The sequence below is a fragment of the Amia ocellicauda genome, chromosome 2 (assembly GCF_036373705.1).
Source record: "Amia ocellicauda isolate fAmiCal2 chromosome 2, fAmiCal2.hap1, whole genome shotgun sequence".
In the NCBI taxonomy this organism is placed as follows: domain Eukaryota; kingdom Metazoa; phylum Chordata; class Actinopteri; order Amiiformes; family Amiidae; genus Amia; species Amia ocellicauda.
The window spans coordinates 46,213,845-46,239,469 of record NC_089851.1 but is presented as its reverse complement, the minus strand read 5'-3'; the positions used below and the strand labels follow the sequence as shown (position 1 = coordinate 46,239,469).

The window sequence follows — 25,625 nt, the reverse complement described above, 5'->3', positions numbered from 1 at the left end:
CAATTATTTTATGTTGTCCTGTGAATAAAATGGTGTAATATTTAGTTTACTTATCAGCTTGAGATTGTGTGTGCACATGTGTGTATACAGATTATTTATATATATATATATATATATATATATATATATATATATATATATATATTATATATATGAGAGAGAGAAACTACTGAAACAAAATTAATCCTCATCAGCCTTTGTCGATTCCCTGCTGTATATATAAATAAATATATACAACCAAAACTATGTAAAAAAAACAAAAAAACAAAAACACTGAAATTGTGTAAAGTGTAAATTGTATTTCCTTATATAGTTTAGGGTATTTTGATTTTCATTCATGTCAGTGTAATCAGTTTTCACATGTTCTAAATTGTTAAATAACATGTATGAAGGAAAAGCTGCAACTTGGTAAAAGTAGAGTGAAGATTAAATAAAGGTTAAAGCAAAATAGTGTTGCTGATATACAAACACACATGTCTGTGTGTGTGTGTGTGTGTATATATATATATATATATATATATATATATATATATATATTTTATATATATGAGACATTAATTTAGTATTCTAAATGTATTATAAGTACGTGCTTACACACATGCATACATACAGAGAGAAAAAAAACAAATATTTAACAAATAAGATAAGCAAATTCCTTGCAGTAAAAGCCTGTTTGATTCTGTGTAAACCTCTTACTTTTCCATTTCACCTAATCTTCCAGTATATTCCGTTCAAGTTGTAAAACCCTCTAAAATAAATGTTTAACTTTTTTTTTTCTCTCTCTCTTCCAACCCCCTTCATATTAACACATTTGGGGGCGGACGGGGGCAGGTAAAAATGCAGGGAACTTTTGTTGTTTTTGTTTTTGCTTTTTCTGTTTTAGCATAAGAATGAACCTGTCCGCTAATGAAAAAAGATATATGTAAATATGAGTCTGTAGCACGAGTGTTATTATCTGTCCTGAGCACAGCCTGCAGGGGATTGCCTGGTAATGTGGAGGAGGCACACAGACCTAAGGGCTCATAATGAATTCCCCTACTAAAACAGCTCCCCTTCCGCCACACTGTTCAGCCCAGTCGCTTCCTCCTCAGAATAGCCAGTGATCTGGGGTCATCTGAGTGCGGTTTTTGTTTTCTACCTTTTTACTCAGTTGTCTCAGACCCCTGCCATTTTTTCTGAGCTGCACATTCTCCACCAGAAACAATGGGGGAGTGTGTGTAAACCAATCATGGAGTAAGTCAGATGGGTCTTAGGCCTTACCATGAGAAATTAACTTTTTTCTTTTCTTCTTCTCCTCTCTGTGTGTGAAAATGTTGTGAGGAGGGTTTCTATAGGGGCTGCCACACACTTGTGGAATATGGCATCAATATTTAATTTAAGTGTTCCTTATCCACCCTTCATTAGTGTGTGACCTACAGTGACGCATCATTGAAGGAGGAATTAGTATGTGGCATTTAAAATCAACGACACTTATGTATTCCTCGTGAGATCAATTAAGAAGTTTCAGCATAACCAACTTATTGTGTAAAAGAAAATGTCATGACCAGACAACTGTTATAAAATCAATGCCCACTTGAAAAACTATTTTAGAGGTTTGTTCCCCTCTGCAGTGATGCAAACCTCAGACCTGGCACAGTCTTTAATTGTGCTTTATTAGAAATCTCCAGGCGCTAGTAAAGAAACAGTTCTGAATAATGTAATATTTTATTATATGTATTTTAAGGTAAATATTTGAATAGTTGTATTATTTTATTAATCTTAAAATAACCGTTATAATAGGACATAAATAAATTGTTAAATAAGTATTAGGACTATTTACCTGTAAGTAGATTTTTCCATTTAATTGTAATATTATAATTGAGAATTTCAAATAAATGTTTTATTATTATTATTATTATTATTATTATTATTATTATTATTATTATTATTATTATTAATAATAATAACAATAATAATAATAATAATAATAATAATAATAAAATAAGCATTGCACAGCATATTTTTATTAGAAATTTCTACTTTCATAACCACATATATATAATTTGTGTTACTTCAAAATCACATTTTGAGCTTGAAAAATAAACTTTAGTTTTGTTACTATATAATTTAATACTATGTTTTTATATTAAATGTAATGTTAATTTCAATTAGTTTTCTTTAGTTTTTTTTTTTTTAACAAAAACGTTAAACATGATAATAATTCTTGCAAATTAAATTGAGAGAAAAAAATCTTTCAAACCTTGCTTATTTTCTCTGGGAATATTAGATTTATTAAACACGTGAGAAATTAATATTCTACATCATCTTATATATTTGTACTAATTTATTTAGTTTATTTTTTCTCACAGTAAGTAGGCCATAAATTAATGTCCTTCTTGTTAGGCATCCAAAAATCAACAACAAAAACATTGCTTTTATAGCATAGTAATTATAATAATTAATTATTAATATAATTATAGCATTGAGTTAACTCTGAAATGAAATCTGTGTGAATGTATGTATGTAAGATACAGGCCATTGTTGCAATAATGTATACTCATCAGACCACAAATGATTCTTGTCAAATGTATCTTAAGTGTAACAACAGTAATGAGCAATAACACGGTTTGGCTAGAAATCCGTGCGCTGTGTGCTGTGGATTTCGCACTACTTTACTGTGAAAGCTTTGGCTGCGTGAGAAACCTTTTGACACCATTAAAATCATGCAGTTACACAGGACTACAGTGCATTTTTTTCATTACCCTTTCCTGTGTTTAAATCAATGTAATAATTTGGTAGGATAGTGTCCTCATTAAGGAAATGTGTTTGAACAGTACGTGTAATCTCATGATTCATTTAAAGATTTTTTTTTTTCTCTCCCCACTCTGCTCTTGTGAATGCTGCAGGCAGCCATTCTTCTAAGACTGGCATTGTGATGCATGCAAGGCAAATGTCTTGTGCTGTATTGTTTCAGGCACCTGAATGGACAGAAGAGGACCTCAGTCAGCTGACAAGAAGTATGGTTAAGTTCCCAGGGGGGACTCCAGGTCGATGGGAAAAGATTGCGCACGAACTGGGTCGATCAGTGGCAGATGTGAGTTCACCCGGATTTGCATCGTATAATGAGGGCAGGACAGGATAGGCAGTGGGGATTGAAGCGTAAGGCCTGTGAGGGAGTGAGTATGTGTGCATGTGTATGATTATGTGTGTGTCTTTGTATGCGTGTCTGTGCACATGTGAGAATGTGTGCATGTGTGTGAGTGACAGTGTGAGTGTTTCAGTGGGATTAAAGAGAGATTTGGGCCTAACAGGACAGTGTGCTATTATTATTATTATTATTATTATTATTATTATTATTAATAATAATAATAATAATAATAATAATATAACAATAATATTTCTTAGCAGATGCCCTTATCCAGGGTAATTTACAATTGTTACAATCTATCACTATTTCTTTTTATTATTTATTTCATTTTTATACATCCAATTACCCACTTATACAGCTGGATGTTACAATACCTTGCTCAAGGGTACGACAGCAGTGACCCCCACCTGGGACCGAACCAGGACCCTCTGCTCAGGCGTCCAGAGCCCTGACCACTACTCCTCACTGCTGTCCAAATATTAATTAGCCAAAGTAGAAGCAGATGAATGCATGTCCTGTGTTGTCAGTTAACAGCTGTGACTGATCATGGACAGAGAGCAGTGGGTGCCTCCGTTCCTGGCATGCGATTGGCCCGGCCCGGCACAGGGAAGTTCCACTTTTCTCATGGTCTGCGCAAGGGTTTCCCCTTTCCCCTGCCGAGGATTTCTTTTTCAACCCAAATCACCAGCCAGCACAGAGTATCTCCTGCAATAAAACAAAACAAACATTAAAACAGGGACTAATGATTCCATATCTGTCTATAATTCTATACAAATAATAATTACCATCAAGTGCATCCCCTTCCCTACTGTCTTGAGTACAGAGTGCATTTCACTAGTTGGAATTGTCCTTTTTGCATCCCATCCTCGGTCTGAATGTCTATATATTGATCTGTACACTGTGACATACATTTAAAATGAAGCAAGTTCTAAACCTCTGCTTATGAGGTTGATTGTTTTTATTTATGTACTCTTTTCTTTATCTACAGTATAAACTGGCGGTCAGAATGCTTACCCACTGCTGTCTGTAGTGCAGATGCATCTGAAGATGTGTGCTGACTGGGTGGGGGGCAGGGGGGGCTTGTTTGAGGGCTAAAGAGGTGAATTTGTTGCCTGGACTTCTATTGTGTGTCAGGGTGGCTGTGCAGGAGAGAGAGGTAGCTCCAGTGTCATGGAGTTAGAGAGTGAGAGTGTCATACATCGTGGCCCATTGAATGACCTGGACTCTCTGTTATTGTAAATATCGCACTGAAGATGTGTGTGAGGCATCTGTACTGGTGTGAATGGATGACTGTATGTACATCCAGCACTACGAAATCCAGTCCTTTCAGTCTTATTTGATAAAGTATCGTATAAAGGTCGTATTTATATTTCATAATATCTTTTTTATATAATGCGTCCATTGCGACGGCCACATTCGCCACCCAGCTACGTATCTCATGCGGCAGCACATCATCCAGTGACTGTGGTGCAAAACTAATCCATAACAATAAAGCAAAGGGAAGAGGGGGGGGGCAGCTGGAGCACAGTGTTGCATGATTCTCGACTGCAGTGCTGCCGAATTCAAGGCTGCCTGAGCTCAGATTACCTGATTGTAAAATAATATTATCCATGTGAGTGAGAGGGTGTAAACTGATTCCCTTTCGCTCTGCGGTTGCTAATCCCTTGTACACAGGCCGTGATGGGTGTGTGTGTGTGTGTGTGTGTGTGTGTGTCAGCTTGCAACAGGGAATGTGTCATCTCGGTGTGAGTGGTGAGTGTGTATATGAGTGTGTGTGAGCGTGTGTCTGTTTGGCTGGGGTTCAGGTAGGGAGTGAGGTCAGACAGGTGGGCAGGGCAGGTCAGGGCAGCACTGGCTGGTTTAATGATTGACTTATAACAAAGAGAGGGCGTCTCGCAGCCCCAGACTGCAGACGGGGGAATGATTAACTGCTTCCCAGTGTTACACCCCGTACCTATTTTCTCTTGTTTAATAAGCAGCCAGTAAGGATCCCAGTGCCCTTCTCCAAAACACTCACCGCAAAATCACGTGGCAGATGGGATGTAAATCTGAAAAGGAAGGATCCCCATCACACTTTTTAATATATATTTTTTCTTTTAATGGAAACAATTATAGTGAAGGATCTGCAGAAACTCTTTTGTATCAACTAAATCATATTGTATGCTTGTCCAGTTGTTGCATTCATTGAATAAGATGAGCATTTCCTTTTTCAGAGCTTTTAGTAAACACTGCTGTCCTGGATTCATAAGATGCAGCATTTCATTTTTTTGTTTTGTTTACTTCTTCGCTTTTACTCTCTTGGCACCGTGCACTGACAAAAACATTTGGCCATCGGCACTGTGGAGCAGACGGTCGCACGCCTGGCAGTGCTGACCAGTTGTAAAGTGTCTGCAGCAGCACAAAGCAGGAAACCATACCAAGCCAGAGGAAGTGGCAGACTCTCGCAGGGCTGCAGCGATGGCTCCCTGTCCTTCATCAGCCCTTCAATAACCAAGAATGACACGCAGACATCCTAAGACTTCAAGCTCACATTTTTTCCTGAGACTCCATTGATCGGGCTTAATGTTGAGGTTCCAGTCAGGAGTGGCGGTCTGGGTGGAGAGCCGAGTCTGGGTTTCCTGAAGCACCCTTGTGGAGCTTCTCTCCGATCAATACTTATTAAAGTTGCTTCTCTGCCTTTCTCAGAACTGCTTTTTCCTTTTTCTTTTATTTCTTTCTCTAAGATGAATTTTTAGAGCCACCCGTCACACTGACTACTTTATCTGTTTTGGAGAGGGGCTTTGGAATTGCCAAGATTATGCATCCTTCTTAGATAGTGTGCAGGTTATAAATATATACACACAGTGTAGCCCTAAATATTATAATGATGTATTAAAATGGTAAATATATGTGCAGATTTCAGATTGTAATATTTTAAAACACACAACAATAATTTACTGAGTTATATTTAAGTAAGTTTTAAATGTGACCCTGTTATTTTGTCTGCCAGTGTTTGATTGTATGTGGTGTCTCTGTATTACTTTAGTTTTATGTTCAGCCCCATAAATCACTGTTTAAATGACCTTGTATGAAGTTCTCATCATTTTATTTCTTTCGTAGGTGACTTCCAAAGTTAAACAAGTAAAGGACTGTGTTTCCAACACATCAGGTAAGATGGTTGTAAATGCTTAAGACAATTGATTTTTAAAATTAAATCAGAACATCAAACTACATTGTTATTTTAACCCTGTGCACACACCGCTGAGCATGACGTCAGTGTGCTTCAGTTCAGTAATACTCTTTAAGTGTCTTTATCTGAATTTTTTCCCCCGTTTTTTGAGTTTGATTTTTTTATGGTTTGTTTTGCTATGTTATTCGTGGTTTTCTTTTTTTTTCCTCTCTCTGTCTGTCTGTCTCTCTCTCTCAGGAAGGGCACTTAGCATTGCTTCTTTTGTTTCTCCTCAGGGCTGGTGAAGTTCTCAGAGCTCAAGAGCTCTAGCCAGTCAGCGAAGGGCTTGAAAGGGGCAGGAGGAGCCGGCCTGTCGGACAGCATTATCACCAGGCGGGAGGAGGACACCTACACCCCGGCCCAGGAGGTAGGGGAGCCGGGGGAGGAGGCCGAGGGCAGTCTGGCGGAGTCCTCGGGCACAGAGGGCAGGCCGCGCAGGAGGAGAGCAGCCAAGGGCCCAGTGAAGAGTGCCGGTGGCAAGCCGGAAGGGGGCGAGGAGAAGCCTAAAGGTCGGCGGCAGAGAGACTTTGACAGCCTGGCGCTGGACGAAGACAGCGGGGATGACAGGAAAGCCCAAGACCACGGGCCGGTACCAGAGGAGGTATGGACCCAGAACCAGCAGAAACTTCTGGAGCTGGCGCTGCAGCAGTACCCCAGGGGCACGGCCGAGCGCTGGGACAAGATCGCCAAAGTCGTACCGGGAAAATCCAAGGTAATGCCACTTCCTGACTCGGCCTTCCACTACCACTCAGATACAGCACACGGGCCTGGCTCTATCAGCGCTGTGGGCCAGGACTGGCAAAGGGAGTAATCGTGGGGGCGGAGCTCTGCGGGGGGTACAGATTTGGGTGAGTGCTGCTGAGGCACAGCTTGAGTTTCACAGCTGAAAATGGCCAACAAGCCTGTGGTGTGACTGGGACACATTCCAGACAGCCCTCAGAGAGAGGGGATGGACTGCTATGTAAGCTACACTGTGTTCTCCACCAGAGGATCTGCCACTGTGCTTACTGGTTTCGAGTTTATTTGATTTGAGTTTAGTCTTCGGAATTAAATTCCTTCAATTTATTAAAACGCCCAATATCATGTGTAGATGTGTAAGTTTTGTACAACCTTGGACAGAACAGGCAGCCCTTATTGCATTTGTTTTGGCACAGCAGGTAATTTATAGTTGGAGATGGAAACCTTCAGGTATAGATCTATAAAAGCTTTAATCTTTTGCAGGGGATGCTTGTGCTCTAATCATTAACGTTGTGGGCACTCTGTATGAGCAACGGTCTGACTAGCTGTATTTTTCAGGTGCGTTTATGGCAACAATGGTGAATGTCTGTGTGTAATTACATTTTTCAGATAGTGATGTTGCTTAGCAATATAGAAATGCCAAGAGGAAGGGCATTAAAGGCGAAGCGGGTTCCCCCGGTTACAGCCAAAGCACCCGAGTGTCCAGGTGGTCCTGACAGCGCTGTAAACCTGCTAGTATTTTATTGTTGATATTAGTGTTGATAAAGACCAACAGTGACCGTGAAGAGTGTGGATTCAAACCTCACCCTGTAGACATGACAAAAACATCTCTAGCGTGTACCGGGCTCCGCTGCTGTCAGCTCCAACAGGCGGAGGAGGACGCGGTGAGGCTGGGCTCCAAGGAGAGGTTCAGCACTGTGGCCAGGGGCGTACAGCGACCTGAGTGCCTGACACGGCAGCGATCGTCAGGAAGCATGGCTGCTCTTCAGAGGCAGGACTGCACGTTAAATGCACTGAGGAGTGGAGTACGACTCGGAGGGCCAGGCATTTTCAGGGTATTAGCACTAATTAGAGCTCTTGAAAGATTTCCAACTCCTATTCACATTATGAAGCTAGTGTCTAAATATTAAAAGGGGTGTTCAAATGTGCAGAGAAGGAGCCCTCAGGTGCCACACGTAAAGACCACGCTTCCCCCGTGTCACTGATCAAACCTCAGAGCTGAGTTATTCAGTGGAAAGCACCAGAGTAATGGCAGCGACAATATTAAACAGTGTGTAGGAATGGTAATGTGTTGTGTTTTATAAAGAGTGCAGCTGGGTTTTCTTTCACACAACCAGCTGATCGGTCACTTAAGTCATTTGAGTAATTGTCTGGTTAGGCCTTCAGACGTGTCCACAGTGCTTTAACAGATTGCTTATTTTGTATGCATGACTATAACACCTCTATTATTGGCACAGTACAGTAAGAGTGAAAATGCTGTCTCTGAGCTGCAGTCTATCCCAATAAAACCAGGAAATGAACAGAAAAACTGGGCTCAAGGTTAGATCAGGGGCAATTGCAGAAGCTGAATGGTCAGATTCGGTATGAAAGTTGAGGGGGGAGAGGGAAAGGTTTTGTCTGAAATACAGACATTATTTTTCTCTGTAGTGAAAATGGATTGAAGTACAATTTCCACATTTCTGTTTGCAGGAGGAGTGCATGATTCGATACAAGCTCCTGGCAGAACTGGTCCAGAAGAGGAAGCAAGCCAAGAGCTGACCACCCGACCACCAGGGACCGTGTCCCTGTCAGCCTCAGCCTTTTAATTACCCCACAGTTTTATGTCACGTGCCTTACCTGGGGTGAATAAACTTGGACAGGCAGACTTGCAAAGTCTTATAGAATGGAAAATGGATTTTCTTTTTCTTTTTTTGCTTGCTTGCTTTTTTTTCCCCTTCTTTCTTTCCTTTCTTTCAGGATTTCAGCATGCTCTTGCATCTGCCTGCTTCCTGTCTGCATCCCTGGAAGTATTCAATCAACAGCCTGTTGGTTTTATTTATTTTAAATATTCACATTTCACAGCGTTTATTTTTTATTTTGACATAAACCTTTACATAAAAATCTAAATCAAAGTTAAATTATTACATAAGAGCTTTGAAAGAGAAATGTTTGTTGTCACAGAAGGCCTGAATTGTATCTCCTCCCCCCCGGGAAAGTCCAGAAAACATGAATATCAGTTTTCAGAAACATGAATAAAGTGGCAATCTATATGTTTTTGTGCCAGTATGTGTGTGTATACATCTCTATCAATCTGTAATCATGAGTATGACAATGTAAAAACGGCGATGGGCCGGACACACTGTGAGAAGAACACATCTATAATAGACAGAGGAAGCTATCGAATGGAGACATAGAAGAGAGAGAGATGATGATAACATAAAAGATGGGAAGATGAAATCAAACATTGCAGGCATGACGTGTTAAAGAGGCTGTGAATCGAAGCAAGTGGAAGCATCTTGGGGAGCCCTCGTCCAGCCGTGGATCGATGTGGGCTGATGGTGACGATGATATATATATATATATATATATATATACACACATTTTTTTTCAACAAGTTTGTTGCAAATAGTTTTGAGATCCTTTTCACGGTTTACATCAAAGACAAATAAATCGATAGAAATGCAACTCTTCTCGTGTCTTTCTTGGGAGTAGTTAATGAGGGGCCACTTAGATTTTCCAAGGGATAACAAAATGTCCCACAAAGAGGTTTTCACACCTGCCTGTGCTGTTCTCCGCAGTGCAAAGCAGCAGAACACTGTGGGGTAGGTTTGGTTTCTTTGTTGCTATCAGTATAATCAATGACTCGCTCAATTTTTGTGTGAGATAGTGTTGCATCTATTTTCTCATCTCAAATGGTAAACTCAAGAATGATCAATCCAGTGAGCCTGTGAGGTCACTGACCTGAGCACTGGCCTGACTATGTTTAGATGTCCAGGTTTGATTTAATTTTCATCTCCTACCTGTACTTCCAGATGCAGCCAGCAATGCCAGCCGAGTTTGTTTCTGTCATATTCATCTCTCCTTTACTATCAGTGCAGCGAGCGTTTTCTACGACACAGAGAACAAACACCCCGGCTGTGCGGCGATAAGCAAACTTTCTTTGTTGGCCTCTATTACAAAGATGCATAAACTGGGTTTCTGCCAACTGAACACACATGCCCCCCCAGTAGCTCAGGCGAGCGTGAGGAGTGGCCACTTCCTGGAGGGAAGATGGTGCTGCAGCTTCCACACCTGCTACAGAGAGGATAGTTTTAATTAGGAGTGCCATATGATGTCATAGGCCAGGTAAGTTCTCATTCTGTTGTGCTCAGACTGATATACCTGGCTATAGGCAGAGGCGAGGGAAAGAGATTGTAGTCAATGGAGGAGAAGGCAAGGCAAGCCTTTCCAATATTTTCAGTTTTTCTCATTTCAAAAATGAAACGGTGCCTTTGAGCCTGACATGAGCTTGTCTTTGGCTAAGGTGGTATTCTGTATTTAAAATAATGAAAGACGATTGCGTTTTCCTTGTTTTAAAGATTTGTCCAGGTTGTAGTTGTAATAGTTTGGCAGCTCTTATGTTTTTACTTGATCTTTCATATTGATTGATTTCATATCAGATGATTTGCATTGCCCCAGATGTGAGCAAATCAGTGGATTAGTCTGCGTGACAAAGTTAGTGAGGCTGATATTTACCAGCTTTGTCAATGAGAGCCCATGAGCTGAAGAACTGCGATCTGTATTCCAGTCATGTACACAGACCATTCAAAATATGATGGCGGTATATTTGAAATCAGAGTGTATTTATGTATGTATTTAAACATGGAGTACACACATGATAAAAACAACACTCAAGTTTCATTTACTGGCAGTTTATTTTAGTTAAAAAGGCTTTGATTGCAGTCTTTTGGCATCCTGTTAGTTGTATGCAGCTTTGGTTAATGTAAAAACCTATATATACATCAGAAAAACTTTTTCCTAAGCATTATTTTCCCCCTTAAACCTCCCATTATATTGTTTTCCCCCTCCAAATATGAAATAAAGGATATTCCAGAACTCCCCTAAAATGGGGAAGAACAGCCAGCGATCATCTGGCAGTGCAAGTGAGCAGCGTGGTGATTGTGAAATGCGATGGTGAAGTGTGATTGTGAACAGCAAGGTTCTTGGAACAGGAAAAATTATTTGTTTTACATAATTTCATTATATTATTATTTTTAAGAATGGGGAGAACAATGTTTACTTGTTAACCAAGAGAAGCATTTTTGTTGGAAATCCTTAATGTAATTTTAATTGAATACAGTGCATAATTAGAAAATGTATACATTTATCTTTGTTCAGGCTAATACTATTTTGCACTGATACTGAAATATAAACCCTGGTTACATCTTCAGCAATGGGAAACGGTAGTGCCCCTGCCACGAGCAGGAGCAGCCCAGGCTGCTGAGCACAGGGCACATCGATGAAGGGTGGGTGCGGGACAGCTAGGCATCCGGCCCTGTGATCAGCAGCCTGGGGTCTCTGACATCAGTATTCGAATCTGAAGTCGACCTTGTTTGTACACTGTTTTATGTGGCAGTGAAGATGAAAGGGCTGGTATGGAGACAAGATTGGGACGATCCCAAACAGCATCCAATCCCCACTCCCCCTGCAGGCTGGTTAGACAACCAAAACTCACATGTAACCTGTGATCACGCCAACGTGCATTTACAAAAACTGCGACATCCTTGTTTCCCCATCACGGAAACATCCCCTGTAGATCTTCTTCAGAGCCCGTGCTCTAAAGGGTGTGAACGGACTGAGCCCCTCTCCCTGCACAGTGCACCCTGAACAGCTGTGGCAAACTTTTTCTATTCAGTAGTAAACAATAAAAGGGGAGAAAAACAGGTTAAAACCTTTACTGAAGTGTCTGCACAGCATCAGTGGTTTTCAAGTAAGAAGTAAAAGAGTTTAACACCAAAGGCAGAGGTAGGAAGATTTTATAATCACTCTGTTAAATAGCAGACAAATAAAACAAGTAAATTGCTTTTAATTTATCATTTTGGAAAAATTGCTTTACACTACAGAAACAATCAATATTTAACAAAAAGTTCCTTTGCTATGAACTCGTAATATAAATCAACATTTTTCTTCTTACAAAACTCTTAAAAACCTGTTTTGGTGTATTTGTGTGAAATATAAACTCCTTGAGGCTTGAATGCTGTACAAAGATTGGTATGCAACTGAGAAACTGACAGGCCAAAAGGAAGCACACTACATTTAGATTCAAGAAAATCGGTGCCAGACTTTTAAAATTTCCCTGCATATATAAAAATAAATTAATACTTTGTTGCCAGTCATTGCTCAAATGGCTGATAGAAATATTTTAAAGCAAAAATCGAGGTTGCATTAAGAATTCTTCACAACACCAAGGAGAATTACAAACAAGTATTTACAGAGAAGAGGTAAAACTGTGCAATTTAACCCTTTCAAGGTTGTTATAATCCAAAATGCAGTGTTAGCTCTGTACACAGTGGATGAACTAAATAATTTACATGGGTAACAATTTTCTAACTGTCCACCAGTTCAAAATGTAGTTTTGCTTTAGTTTTAATGAATATTGTTTATTTTTCCTGGGATATATTTGATCTTTCTTGAAAAGGTGGTCGATGTATGTTACACAATGATGCAAGCTTCACATGTCTTTGAACAAAATTGTATAGCAGTAGAAAAGACCTCTCGATTCTCTACAATGAACAATTCTGGGCTCTTCTCAAATATATTATCTCACGCCCATCTTACAACAGATCAATAAATTAAAAAGGAAACAAAACTCCCGCTTCCAGCACAGTGAAATCGCAGACCGAACAGATTCAATACCTTTTTTTTTTTCTTTTTTTTTTTTTTAAACTTACAAGGCAAAGTGAGTGAGAACCTGGATGTCATGTTGTATATTGCCTGAGCGACACACACTATCTTTGAGAATCTGTGAGTGGGGTGGTGGTGGACTGGAACATCTCTGACAGGGATTGTGTGGAGAGCAGGCGGACCTGTCCCGAGCCCCACAGCGAGCTCCTGAACAATGGACTTAGCAACAGGCACTTGGGTCGAGGCTTCGGAGATTCCTCTCCTCTCAAAGGAACGCTCCCTTCGCAACAGCAAGATCCAGCTCTTCTCCTTTTGTTCACCAGCAGCTGCCCAGACTCTTAAAGCCCCGGGCACCGGAGGCCATGGCACAGGCAGAGGAGCGTGGGGCAGGCGGCCACTCCCAGGACTGCAGTGGCTCTCGGCCGGCCGTCAGTCAGGGGCGAGCCGAGCTATAGTGCCTCGCACTGCGCTGTTCCCAGCCTCCGAAGCAACTGCAGCTCCAGTCTGGAGGGACACTGCCCTGAACTTCGCACAGTCTTTCTTTTACTGAAACCCAAACACACCCCAACAGAGCTTATAGGGATGGGCAGAGTAAAGCGCACAAAGCACACGTGTGCAGAGCTTCACACTCCACACCACAGCAAGTCCATTTTGCAGCATCCTTCCAACTGAGACATAAACCCAGCCCAGTCTGTTCAGCACAAAACCTCACTCTGGCTTTTGACACAATTCGTATTTTTGTATAAATAAAGCTGAACTCTATTGAACACTTTTTTGTAGTTTTTCTCTGCAGTCCCTGAAATACATTAAGTGATTAATTCCAATTTTAGTGCAAGAAAGTGACATTTATGTTTATTTCAGTCCCATGCCTTTGAGGAATGTCAAGTAAAGCCTGAAATCCTTTCCCTCCTCTTTAAGGAACTGCCTTGAGTTTTGGTCAAGGGTGGATTACACTTGAGAGATAGGCTGGACAAGTGCTATCCTACTGCAGGCACATAAACCCCCTCTGTCAGCTCTTCTCCTGTGTGACTGGTCCAGATTTCTCTGTTAGTCGCTGGAAAAACAAAAGGACAAAGAAAAAAAAAAAAAAAAAAGAAAAAAAAATATTACTATTGACATGTTTTCCAAGTCCAGTGAGAGTAATGTAGGCAGCATTGCCTTTAGTGTCACTAACTGTCTGGCTGCTGTCTGCATGAGAAATGTTTGGTTTGAATACTGGTGGTGGGGAGGGCTCTCGGAGCGTCCGCAGACCGTCTTAGTGCAGCGCCACCTTGCGCCCCATCCCACTGCAGGCCTCGCACTACTGCCCCCTCACTTAGAGGAACTCGGTATACAAGGTGGTGCAAAAGTGATGCCCCATAGGGATTTTCAAAGGTAAAGATTTGGGTTTTCTTCACGGGTTGTGAGTGCTGCAGGATTCCCCCGGCGGAGAGGGGCAGTGAGGGGAGTTTGCCCGGTGCTTCTGCAGATGGTAAAAAACGGCATCCAGAAGGGCCTGTGACCGACCGATGGCGAGCAGAAGGGTCAAGTGTCTCCAGACCAGCGCCAAAGTGCGGAGACGGGCGTGGGCATCACAGATTTACCCAATCAGAGAGCTGCTGAGCTAATGACCGACAATCTGGACAGTCATTGCAAGCAGCCTTAAAAATGGGGCAGGACTTTCGCACCACCCTGCATTTCAGTCAAGTTTAGACTGAGGTTTGTTTATTTATACAGCTATCCCCCCACCCTCAATTTGACTTATAATCCCTCAGGAGCCAAACATTTTGACACTGAATTTGCAGATCTCCTCCCTCCAGCTCTGGAAGATGATCTTAATAGTCTCCATTAAACAAAACTGTCATTAAACAGATCCAGCAGTTCAACTCATGGTGAAAACCACTGGCTGGATTCTGACAAGAGGGTCAAATGAATGAATGAAAGACCCATGTTTAATAGAGAGGATGTTTTTCCTGTTCTGTCCTCATTCTGACCGCAGTCCTGGCAGCCCGACGGGACCCCATTTTGTTACAACGTTTTCTCTAGTGTGAAGCGGCAGTGGGGTTTCTTAAGGCCCGGCGCAGGGGCGGGCAGTCGGGAGCTTACAGGTGCTTTCTGGGCGGATGGGTCAGTGTGCAGGGCCAGGAAGGGGTTGCTGGACATGGCGCCCTGTGCGGAGGGCAGGAGGCTGCTGATGGGCAGCTGGGCAGCCGCTGAGAGCTGCTGCTGCTGGTGCTGCTGCTGTATTAACTGGTACAGAAGGGCCTGGTGCTGCTCCTGGGGAAAAAACATTATTAACACAAGCACACTGCAGAGACAAACAACAAGCAAGACTAACAGACTTACAAAGTACAGAATTAAAGTAATAATAAAAACCATAAGCACATATATTAATAACTTTAAATGTACTTCCTTACATTATCAATCAGTGCTGAGATACTACAGCAGGCTGGACACCGTTAAGATGGTACTGTTAACATCCACAGCCAATGAGAACACAGCACTTATTCCACACTGATGATGTTCAAAGAAAAAGTAATTCAACTGACTGTGTACCTGGTCTGCCCCCCCACCCACATCCCCAATATCAAATTAATCTGCTCATGTGAAAAACATTTGCTTTCCCCAATCCCACTCCCACTCCCAATCAGGCCCCAGGCGAGCGATGTGGCTAGGACAGGAGGGAGGGTCCGTCTCACCGGTATAGACTGCTGGGAGGAGAAGAGCTGCTGGAGCTGGAGCTGGTGCTGGTGATGGAGGATCTGCCGCTGCTGGTCCGAGAGGAGTCCCAGTCCAGCAGTGCTGCAACGAGAGACGGCACAATGAGCCCAGGGGCGCAGGCGGCAGGGTCCACGCCTCCCACCCCCCACACACAGCACAGGGGAGAAGGACGACCTCCACTGACACGAGCACCGTCATTAATCTTGTCAGCATCTCGGCCGCACACTGGCTGAGGGACTGGGAATCTGATTGTGCTTCTTTCACAGGTATCATTACAGGGTTTCCCGCGGAAATCTGCACAGGCAAGGCGTCTGATACTGAAGTGTTGAGCGGCAGGCGACACAGATTGGCCTGAATAGCACTGCTTGCACCCTTGTTGCGAGAGTCTTGTGAGGTGAGGTGTGCGTTCGTTTTTTAAAATATATTTCAAGCAGAGACTGCGAATCTACAGTCATTGATTGTGTTTGTAGGAAGCTAGAAGGAGCCCTCCTCGAGGACTGTGCTGTTTTTAATATTTATTTGTGTGTAATTAATGGTTTACCATTTTGGCCTTGGCCATAGATTTTAAACAATTCATGAATGTCAACTGAGTCGCTCAAACTTCATCCTCCAAAACCACATTGGCTGTCTGACTAATAAATATATAGCTAAAAGCTATGGAGCAGTTTCTGCAGCCTAGCCAAGAAAATGCATCTGAGCACCTGAACTGATCCCGGAAAACACTGACAGGACTAATGAACGAATGAACGAATATCCAGCTGCGGACTATGTTTGGCGTGCTGACACTGAAGGCCTCACCTAGACTTCGTGGGGGCAGTGCTGCTGCAGTCCAGGTAGAGAGAGAGAGAACATACAAGGCATCAACTAAATCAATGACCTTTTAAATAAATATAAACTCTTACAGACATTGTCGGATTAAAACCTAAAATAAGTCCCCTTCCCCCAGTATATAAATATCATCATCAGCATATGTCAATCCTACACGAGATGTTTCTACTTGTTCCACGTTTCATCTATAGCTTCTCTTTAACAAGCTTAACAAACAGCTTCTCAGACTCTTCCTTTTCTTACTGCCAGAGCCAGAACTGCAGTCTCAGCCTGTAGAACAGCCCATTTACATGCTAGGGCTGGGCTCTGCAATCCTGGCAGCAGGAGCCCTTCAGAGACGATCTACGATCCCTCTACCCTGTGTTAACTACCCCGGCGCTGCCCATTGGGATGCCAGTGATCCCGGCCACGTACCTGCTGTTGAAGGAGTTGGGGAGCGGGAGGGAGACGCTGGGGGGAGCTGAGGCGTGGGGCAGGGAGCTGGTGTTCTGTGCCATGGAAGAAGGGGTCTGGATGACACCATTGAGAGCTCCCACAATGCCGTTCATGCTGAGCTGGCCTCCCTGGATGGCCCCCACCAAGCTCGGCATTGTGGGCAGGGAGGAAGCCACTGCCTGTACTGCGCCAGCCATTGTGCCAACTGCCACACCATTGACCTGCTGGACGCCAGCCATGCCCGGCCCAGGCTGAGGGGGGCTGTGCCCGATAGGGGGTGGGGTGGACAGAGTGGAGGAGCTGGTGGTGCTGTGGCTGCTGGAGGTCACATCCTGGGGGGAAGAGAAGAGTCACTGAGTGATGCATACCCCAACAGGGCATCAGCCAGGGGATTGGAGTCAGCACCACTCGCAGCAATCTGCATTCATCTGTATGTCTGATCGTCTGACCAGAAGATTAGAGAAATGAAGGTGCAACGCCAAGTTGTCAGTTTAAGTTCCTGATGTCCTTAACATAAAATGCTTAAAATCCTGGGGTTTGAACAAGTGACAGTTTGGATATTGTGGAAACTGATCCCAAGGGTCCAAGACATGATACACAATACTCTTCCGTTACAGTGATCTTCACAGACACTCAATAAAAAACTGCAATTCTGCTCTTGGGTTCTGAGAATCTCTTTAGTTTTTCCACTATATAAATATTTCTTCTCTGATGGAGACCCTTCCCACGTGCACTCGTTGCTGTCGATAGTTCTCTCACTCAAGTGTTGTTTAACATGCACCAATAATATCTATGAGACTAAATAAGAATGGTTCTTTCCCTTTCAAATCTACAAACTCTTTTCAATATTGGGATCAATAACTCTTGGCATCAATAAGCTTTTACACTAAGGCTTCCAGGATTGGAGGTGGGAAAAAATTATGCAATTTACAACCCTGAATCTATGATGCACTGGTAGGACTGAGGGACGACACAGGGGCAGGCGAGGGCGGGGGAGGACATGCTCTTGTAGGTGAGAAAAGGACAGATTGAAATACCTGGGTGGGTAAAGGAAGGGAGCTGTCAGGTAAAAAGCTGCAACCAAGCTGTGGGCTCTTACTGTTGTTCAGCACATCTGTGACAAAAAGAAATGACAGGAATCTCATGGACCAGTGCCAGACAGCGCCACGCCCAGCCTGGGTCATCTAGTCACTGCAGAGCACCACAGGCACCCAGGAGCAGCCGGGCAGTGCAGACAACACACACACACACACACACACACACACACACAACCCCTCAAAAACTAACCTGCTGGAAAACAGCCATGCTTCAAATAAACAGTCTCCAGAAAAAGTGGAAGACTACAACCAAACAAACTAAAACCAACACACAACATAACACAGCAAAGAAAAACACAGTGCAAACAAAACAGAAACCAAACAACATTAAAAATGGCTCAGATGCAGAGCAGCACTGAGGTCCAGGCCTCCATCAAAAGGTGCCGAGGGAGGCTGGCGTGGGGCCTCACCGTGGTGGCTGGCGGAGGGCTGTGTCTGAGGAGAGGACAGGGTGCGGGGCACGGCGCTGGGGAACGGCACGGCCAGCTGGGCGCTCAGGAGCTGCAGGTGCTCCTTCTTCAGGGTCAGGGTCTTGATCTGCTCCTCCAGCCGCCGGTTCTCCACCTGCAGCTGGTACAGCGACTTCAGCATGCCCAGGACTGCGGGGCGAAGCAGGGGCAGGAGAGGACAGGTCAGGACAGGTGTCACACTGACACTCAATCTCACACAATTATACTCACCCTCACACTAACTCTCTCATGCTTAGACACTCACACACACACACAGTCAACTCATACAGAGCATCTCCTATCCTGTCCGATATTTAAACACAAACAAGTCAGTGACAAGAGTATCCTACTTATTAAAGGTTTTTAGGGTATTGTTTTTATTTATTTTTAACTCCAGTTAGTAAATCAACAATTAATCTGATTAATTCTTTGAAATACACAATGAACTGATTAATTATACAGGCAAGTGTATTCCACAATTAGAAAAGTTGGCAAAATCCCTTTTTACTTTCCAGACAGAATAGAACTATAAACTGCATTACACAATGCAGCCCCATCCTGATTAATAATACTCTGTGGAAAGGAGAGTGTGGCGTGATTAAATGCTGCAAAATAAAACTGAAAGGAGACCCACAGACTGGGGAAACCTCAATAGCTCAGACTGGCTGGATTTGGTCATCCCTGGCAAAAAAAGAATAAACAAAATCCCTTTCCAATACAAGACAACCCACAGGCATCCTCTCCATTGCCTGCAGAGTGGGGGCTCATCTTGGGGCACAGGCCTTGTGCTGCCCTCAGCCAGGTCAGCACTGTGCCATTCCTGAAGAACACTGTTTTCACTTCACCAGGGACTCCACTGGCCAGTTATGAACTTTTAAACAGCAGACAAATTAAAATACTCCAGAAACAGAACTGAGGAACACGATGCTGTGTAGGCAGTGCAGAGCGCACCGCCCCCGCAAGAAAACCTAATGAGTTATTGTTGGGAGAAGTCCCATTGATGCAGAGTGATCTCTGGGTTGGCCTCCAACAGAATACATGTGCACACTTCCATCTGGGCACTTCCCAGGGACTTTTCATCCCCCCTCTCCAAGGAGGCACAAAGGGGCCTTCAATGTGCTCCAATGAGATGCCAGAGCTGCGCCGGACCTGTCCCCCAGCTGCCCTGCTAAAGGGGATTATCCCTGCATGAATTTCCTCACAATTAGCATTTTCATCAGAGTGCCATTCATAAAAAATAAAAAAAGCAGAAAAAACTAAGTTCCCTTATTTGGAGCAAACAACCAGAAATGTTTAGTTAGGGGACAATTGGAAGCGGTGAAAGTAAAGACAAAAAGAGACCAGTGACGCACGAAGCCCAGGACAACACAGTGAAATACCTGCTGTACAAAACAATTCACCACTAAAAGTCAGCAAGGGGGTTTGCACACAAAGAGAGGTACATTGCAGGGAATCGTGACAGTCTCAAAGCACAAATTATACCATAACTACAGGGAAGTTCAAGCACATCCTGCCTGCCCTGAACAACACTCAGTGTGCTGCAGTCCTTCCCCATTTCCCAAACAGACTGAAGCCACTGAATACAAACCATTGACCCCCTGAGGATTTTAATGTGCTGTCAATGTAAGAGAAAAATACTGCCATCTATATCAAATATGGAGCAATTCACACTTTTTATTTGGACAGGTTAAAAAGAAAAAAATCTACTTAATGCTGTATTCACTGTGTTAAAGATCACTAGCACCTAAACACAGGTATGAAACCTGACTCTGACCATCCTTATGAACCAAGACAGGAAACAGAGGGCATCGGGGGGAACAGAATCTTTCATTGCAGGCAGCAACAGAGGAATAGAGCTGATACAATACATACAATTCCTGATCCACAACACTACGTCTCACTGCACACCTTGAAATGGTCCGCTGAGAATAATTCAGTTTCCAGTGATCTAACCGTCAATCTGATCGTTTCATTGCCAGTCATTATGAATATTTTCCCATTTCAAGGGAATCTTATCTTCCTAAATTATGACTTTTTTTTATTTAAAGTGTGACAAACATTAAAAGCCCCTGAACGAGCATTAAAACTACAGCAGTTGGGGCAGAACAGAAACACACAAAGAACTGACACAGGAGAGGGCAAGAAACGCTATTCCCCTCTCATTGCCTTGTTTTGTGAAAAGTAAAAGTTGTGAGCACTGATGTCACAGAAGCCAAGTGAAAGGGCTCTTACTGTCTGCTGGAGTGCCCTGCTGAAACAGGAAGTGCTGCCCCTCGCTCCACTGCCGGTCCAGCAGCTGCTCAATACTGGTGGCAACTGGCGGAAGCCCGTCCACCCCCAGGCTGCCCAACTGGTCATAGTGGGTTTGCAGGCCACTGGCAGGAGAGCTGCTGAAAAGGAGAGCATTGAGTTATTAGCAAGACAGGTGGAAATGCTCCCTTGTCTTATGATGCCATGTGTGGACAGAGTGCAGATCTGTGTGTCAAACAGGAGGCTGCAGACGCCTCATCGCTGCCCTTCTCCGTTTAAATCCATGTCCATAAGAGCTGGCAGGATGAACAGTCATTCATTGGGGGAAGGCTGGTTCATTACGGATATTAATCTGCTCCCATCACTCTTCTCACAGAAGCAGTGCCATAGCCCTATGTTCTCAGTCACAGTAATTCCTTATTGTGAAAGAAGCTAATTTCTCTTATTCCTTCCCAGTTAAGCCACCTGGTTATTATTTTGCCAAGAGCTCATATGCTCTCCAGTCACACAAACTCTCTCACACACCGACACAGACTGCCCATAATAACATGAGCAGGCTCTACACAGAGAAGCAATATGAATTACAGAGCAGGGATGCACATTTTAATATGGCATGGCTGTATGTGAGAATGCAGCTGCAGCCGTCCCCGTCCTCCCACACTTCATATTTGCAGAGAGAAAGATGGATATATCTGTACTATATATACAGCACTAGCACTAGCAAAACATAAGTGGTGTCAATAATGATCTACTTGTAAGAATAATAATCTGCTGGCTTGCAAGGTAGGTACCACTTAAGCGATAAACCCATATATATTATTTACCTTTAGGTCAAATGTGCAAGTGCACATCATAAAAATGAATGGAACAGCTGTCAAATGTACAGCCTTGTCTTAGCTTAGTTCAGTAAGCATTAATCTTTACAGTTTAACATTCTATAGTACAAAATACAGTTTAATGTTCAATACTCATAACATTTATCAACATGAAGGGTGTGAATACTTTGACTTGACAAACTGTACATATAAACAATAAGCAGAGTAAGAACTGATATAGAGGGGTGGGGAATGACTGACGGTTTTTTAAATGTATACCATACCAGATCAATACTCAAGAAATGGACCACCACTTTACCACATATTTAGGAAATAATTTTGAAACTGGCAACTTAAAAATAATCATATCATTGATATATATATTTCATACATATTGTTTTAACACATAAATATGCACATGGAATTTATATTTAAAATCAAATCGTAATAATCAACTGATCCCTGAACAAAAAGGCAACACTAGAATTTAAATCAAATTGAAAATATTGTGAAAACATGTAGCGAGTGCTATATTTATGCAACGGAATACAAATAATCGATTTTACAGATTTATTCACACAGTATTATAATGTAGAAAATGATTATACGGGGAACATTTTAGATTCTATTATATATACACACATACAATAAGCAATATTACAGATAAAAGATGATACACAATCATAGATGACCAACTCAGATTATTTCAACAACTGTTATAAAGAAATGCGAAAGTGAAATAAGTTTAGCTTACAAACCACAGTGCAAATTCCTGTTAGCAAATGCAATCTGTGAGAACATTCTTCCTCTGCAGGACTAAGACCGCACTCAATGTATACGTTGCTGATAAGATACTGAAGGCAAAATGCAATGTGATGAAAGGAGAGATGTGAAGGTGTGGTCTATGGGCAGGTGACTCACCCCGGAGAGTGGCTCCTCTTCGCGGGGCTGGCTCTGCCCGGCAGGCTGTGACTGGCGTCTCCCAGCTCTTCATCTGGAAGGGAAGCACATCAGAGTGGATACAGCGGCTCCACACACACTGCAGTGCAGACAGTGTGACCGTGTGTCAATGTGACAGTGCGACTGTGTCCGGCGCGGGCAACCCTGGCACAGTGCCGTGTGCATCATCTCGTCTCACACTGCCTGCGACTGCGGCCGCCGCACGCACTGAGCCCTTGTGGGTCTGGTCCGCACTCTCTGCCTGTAAGCCAACCCACCCCACCCCCACCCCCCCCAATCCCCCCAGCGGCCCGCTGCCTCCCCCCGCCTGGCCCACGGACGGGGGCTCCGGCCGACGCTGCTAGTTTCTGTGGTGAAAGTAATGAATCACATCTGCAGACAGCAGCCTCGTCACAGCCAATCAGCAGCTCCCTGCCTCTTAACACCTTCCTGCCCACAGCTATTCTCAACCCCCTCTGCCACAGCAGTCTGGCCACCATGTGCAATTCATTTGAGGGGGCTGGGTTCATTATCTCAGTGACCCCAGAGGTCAGCAGCTTGCATGCTTGCTTCTTGAGATACAGGCTGCCTGAGTCCACTGAGCCACACGGAGCACTGATTACTGTTGGGTATAAAGAGTATATGCACAGCATGTGAAGAGCGAGCAGCGAACACAAGAAAAATCACAACAAAACACTTATCCTTCACTTTTAATCATCCTCTTCATCATCATCTTCTACAACTTACAAATATAAAGCTCTAATTTAGAGTTTTAATGAGTAGAAGGTTATAACTTACATTATAAGTCCAGTGAGAAAGAGGGGGAAAAGAAAGAAGGGGGTTTTACAAGTAATTTGCTAAATGTAAACATGTGAAACTAGAGCAGATATTTGCAGCGGAACTGGAACGAGATTTAAAAGAAAAAAAGGACCTGATCTGGCTCTTTAAAAGGGGTCCCCTCTCTCTCCCCACCGCCTCCCCTCCCCTCCCCCTACTATTGTGAGTCACATGACCCCCTGACCTCCCTTTGAGGCCGAAGGCATAACTGATCCATTATTGCTGAAATGCCAGAGCCCTTCCCCCCAGCTGCCCCCTCCCCCACACTGACAGCACCTCCCTACACATGGCAGTTGGATCCTACAAAAATACCCCAGGAAACAAAAACCTGTCTATTCAGGACAGAGGAGGGGGGAAATCAAAGCCAGACTGCTTTCTGCTAAATTCCTTCTCATACAAGTTGAGGAGAGGGGGTTGGGAGACAAAAAATAAAACGACATTACTTTTTAAAAAGTCAGCCTGTGACCAGCGTATTTGCGCGTCATAACTTTACAGTGCAGCCTGAAGGAAAGTCTGCCTTTATTATTTTTAAAGTTTGTTTTCTTCATACACACCAGAGAGGAGCATAGGTAGAGTGAATATTTTGCTTCGTTTCTTGCAAAGCTGCAGCACGGCTCCATGCTGTGTGGACCAACCCAGGAACCCTGCAGCTGAGGGACAGAAGAGCTTCCAACTAGAACACACAGCCATCACCTCCAACAGGACTTCAAATGTGGGGTAATATAGGATAAATGATCTAGGCAAGGCTCGTTTACTACATTGCAGTGTTATTCTGTTGGCAAAGCAGACTATTGTAATCTGACATCACTGATAGGCCCTGAAGAATCCCAAATACACCTCCCTGTGATGAACTCCTGCAAGGGAATCCAGGGTAGCAGGCTTCTGTGTTTTGTTTGTTTAAAATATCATAGAATTAGGCTTTTATTTTTTATTCATTCAGATAGTTTCAACTCCAAAGTGAACAGAATACTCAAAAGCTTATTTTATACACTTAATTTTGACATGACCAAAATGCTCCCACTAAGATGCTGAGTGAGAAATCCCTGGCTCTGAATGATGAGCACCGCTGTATCTTCACAACAGAGAGAAATAAAGGAGGTACACAGTCAGCTCAGTATTCAACTTCTGAAGTGTCAGCACCCTCATTAACATAAATCCATAATTCATCGTTATGGCGTGGCCTATTGTCCCGTTATCACATTCCACCCTCCTGCTTCCCACTGCTCCGCTCTCCTCCATACGAACTACAGGAAGATTCTGCATTCCACAAATAACTACCCAACAAAATCATTTAACATCCCATCTGCGGGCTGTTTCAGCAAATTCTACACCCTACAACCACTAACAGTGAAATAAATACATCTTATTTTAAAGATGTTACCATGGTATGTTTGAGTAAATCACATTTCTTGAAGGGATGAGATTTTCACATTAAAAGATGTGTACAAACATGCAGATCAGCAAACAAAAACATCAGATCATTATTCTCAGGTTTGCATTTCCTGGGGTGTCAGACTGCCTTGGGCTCACTCACTCCCCCTCTTGCCTGATGGTATCCCATAAATGTCTGTACACGTGCCAAACAGCTCCACCCAGGGTCTGTAGGAAATAAAGAGCCGTTTTACCTGCCGGATGGTGTTCCGACTGGGCGATGAGAGCTGCCATGGCCGAGTTGGGGTTCAGCCGGTTCCCAAACATGTGAGATGGAGCCAGACTGAAGGATGATCCAGGTAATGCATTTGCCTAAAGGGAAGGCAAGATAGAAAACATTAATATACACACACGTAATGCATCAGAATTCATAACACAAGAACTGCATACATTAAACCTGAAAGAAAGCAGACCATACATTTGTGTTTCGTTACTAAAAAAGTAAACTTATATGGTTCAATGTATATATACCAACACACACCCATCCACACAGATATACACAACATTCTATGTAAAGTAGTCTTGGAAACATATGAAGTTGTTATTATTCATGGCACAGCAGGAAGCTGCTGGAGACGGCAGGGTGACAGGAGAGTGCGAGTGTCTGGCAGTGCCATGTGTTTGATGCAGACGGCAGCAAGCACCTACAATGCTCCTTACCGTTTGCTAACCATGTGCTTATCACACTAATTATTTAATCTAATTAAAGCACTTCCTAAATAAGGGCAGGTAGAGAACATATGCCGAGTGAACCCCAGGCACGGTCACAGAGAGAGCTGCCTGCCTGCAGGGGTTAAAGCTGGGCCTGGAGAGGCTTCCTGGTCTCTCCCTTTGCTCCTCTGAGCTGGGTGTTCACCAAGCCTGCTGCTCAACATCCAGCTACTTCCATTCCTTACAAAAACTGGAAGT

The 25,625-nt window shown here is 43.2% G+C and overlaps 2 protein-coding genes across 6 annotated transcripts in view; one reads left to right on the top strand and one right to left on the bottom strand.

Annotated features, from left to right (window-relative positions):
* The window catches only part of dnajc1 (DnaJ (Hsp40) homolog, subfamily C, member 1), a 71,025-nt gene extending 61,288 nt beyond the window's left edge, over positions 1 to 9,737 (top strand). The window contains exons 9-12 of the mRNA XM_066724691.1: positions 2,954 to 3,073; positions 6,227 to 6,275; positions 6,572 to 7,047; positions 8,763 to 9,737. Coding sequence (XP_066580788.1) covers positions 2,954 to 3,073; positions 6,227 to 6,275; positions 6,572 to 7,047; positions 8,763 to 8,831 — 714 coding nt within the window. The 3' untranslated portion in view covers positions 8,832 to 9,737. The remainder of the gene's footprint in view (positions 1 to 2,953; positions 3,074 to 6,226; positions 6,276 to 6,571; positions 7,048 to 8,762) is intronic.
* Positions 9,738 to 12,050: 2,313 nt separating this feature from the next.
* The window catches only part of mllt10 (MLLT10 histone lysine methyltransferase DOT1L cofactor), an 85,260-nt gene continuing 71,685 nt past the window's right edge, over positions 12,051 to 25,625 (bottom strand). For 4 of the 5 annotated variants that reach the window (XM_066724650.1, XM_066724658.1, XM_066724667.1 and 1 more), the window contains 8 exons: positions 24,911 to 25,028; positions 22,431 to 22,503; positions 20,677 to 20,834; positions 18,406 to 18,594; positions 17,936 to 18,012; positions 16,878 to 17,230; positions 15,614 to 15,716; positions 12,051 to 15,191 (listed from right to left, as the gene is read on the bottom strand). In XM_066724650.1, the coding sequence (XP_066580747.1) occupies positions 14,943 to 15,191; positions 15,614 to 15,716; positions 16,878 to 17,230; positions 17,936 to 18,012; positions 18,406 to 18,594; positions 20,677 to 20,834; positions 22,431 to 22,503; positions 24,911 to 25,028 (1,320 nt within the window). In that variant the 3' untranslated portion in view covers positions 12,051 to 14,942. The remainder of the gene's footprint in view (positions 15,192 to 15,613; positions 15,717 to 16,877; positions 17,231 to 17,935; positions 18,013 to 18,405; positions 18,595 to 20,676; positions 20,835 to 22,430; positions 22,504 to 24,910; positions 25,029 to 25,625) is intronic. The other variant, XM_066724642.1, reaches the window with a different exon arrangement.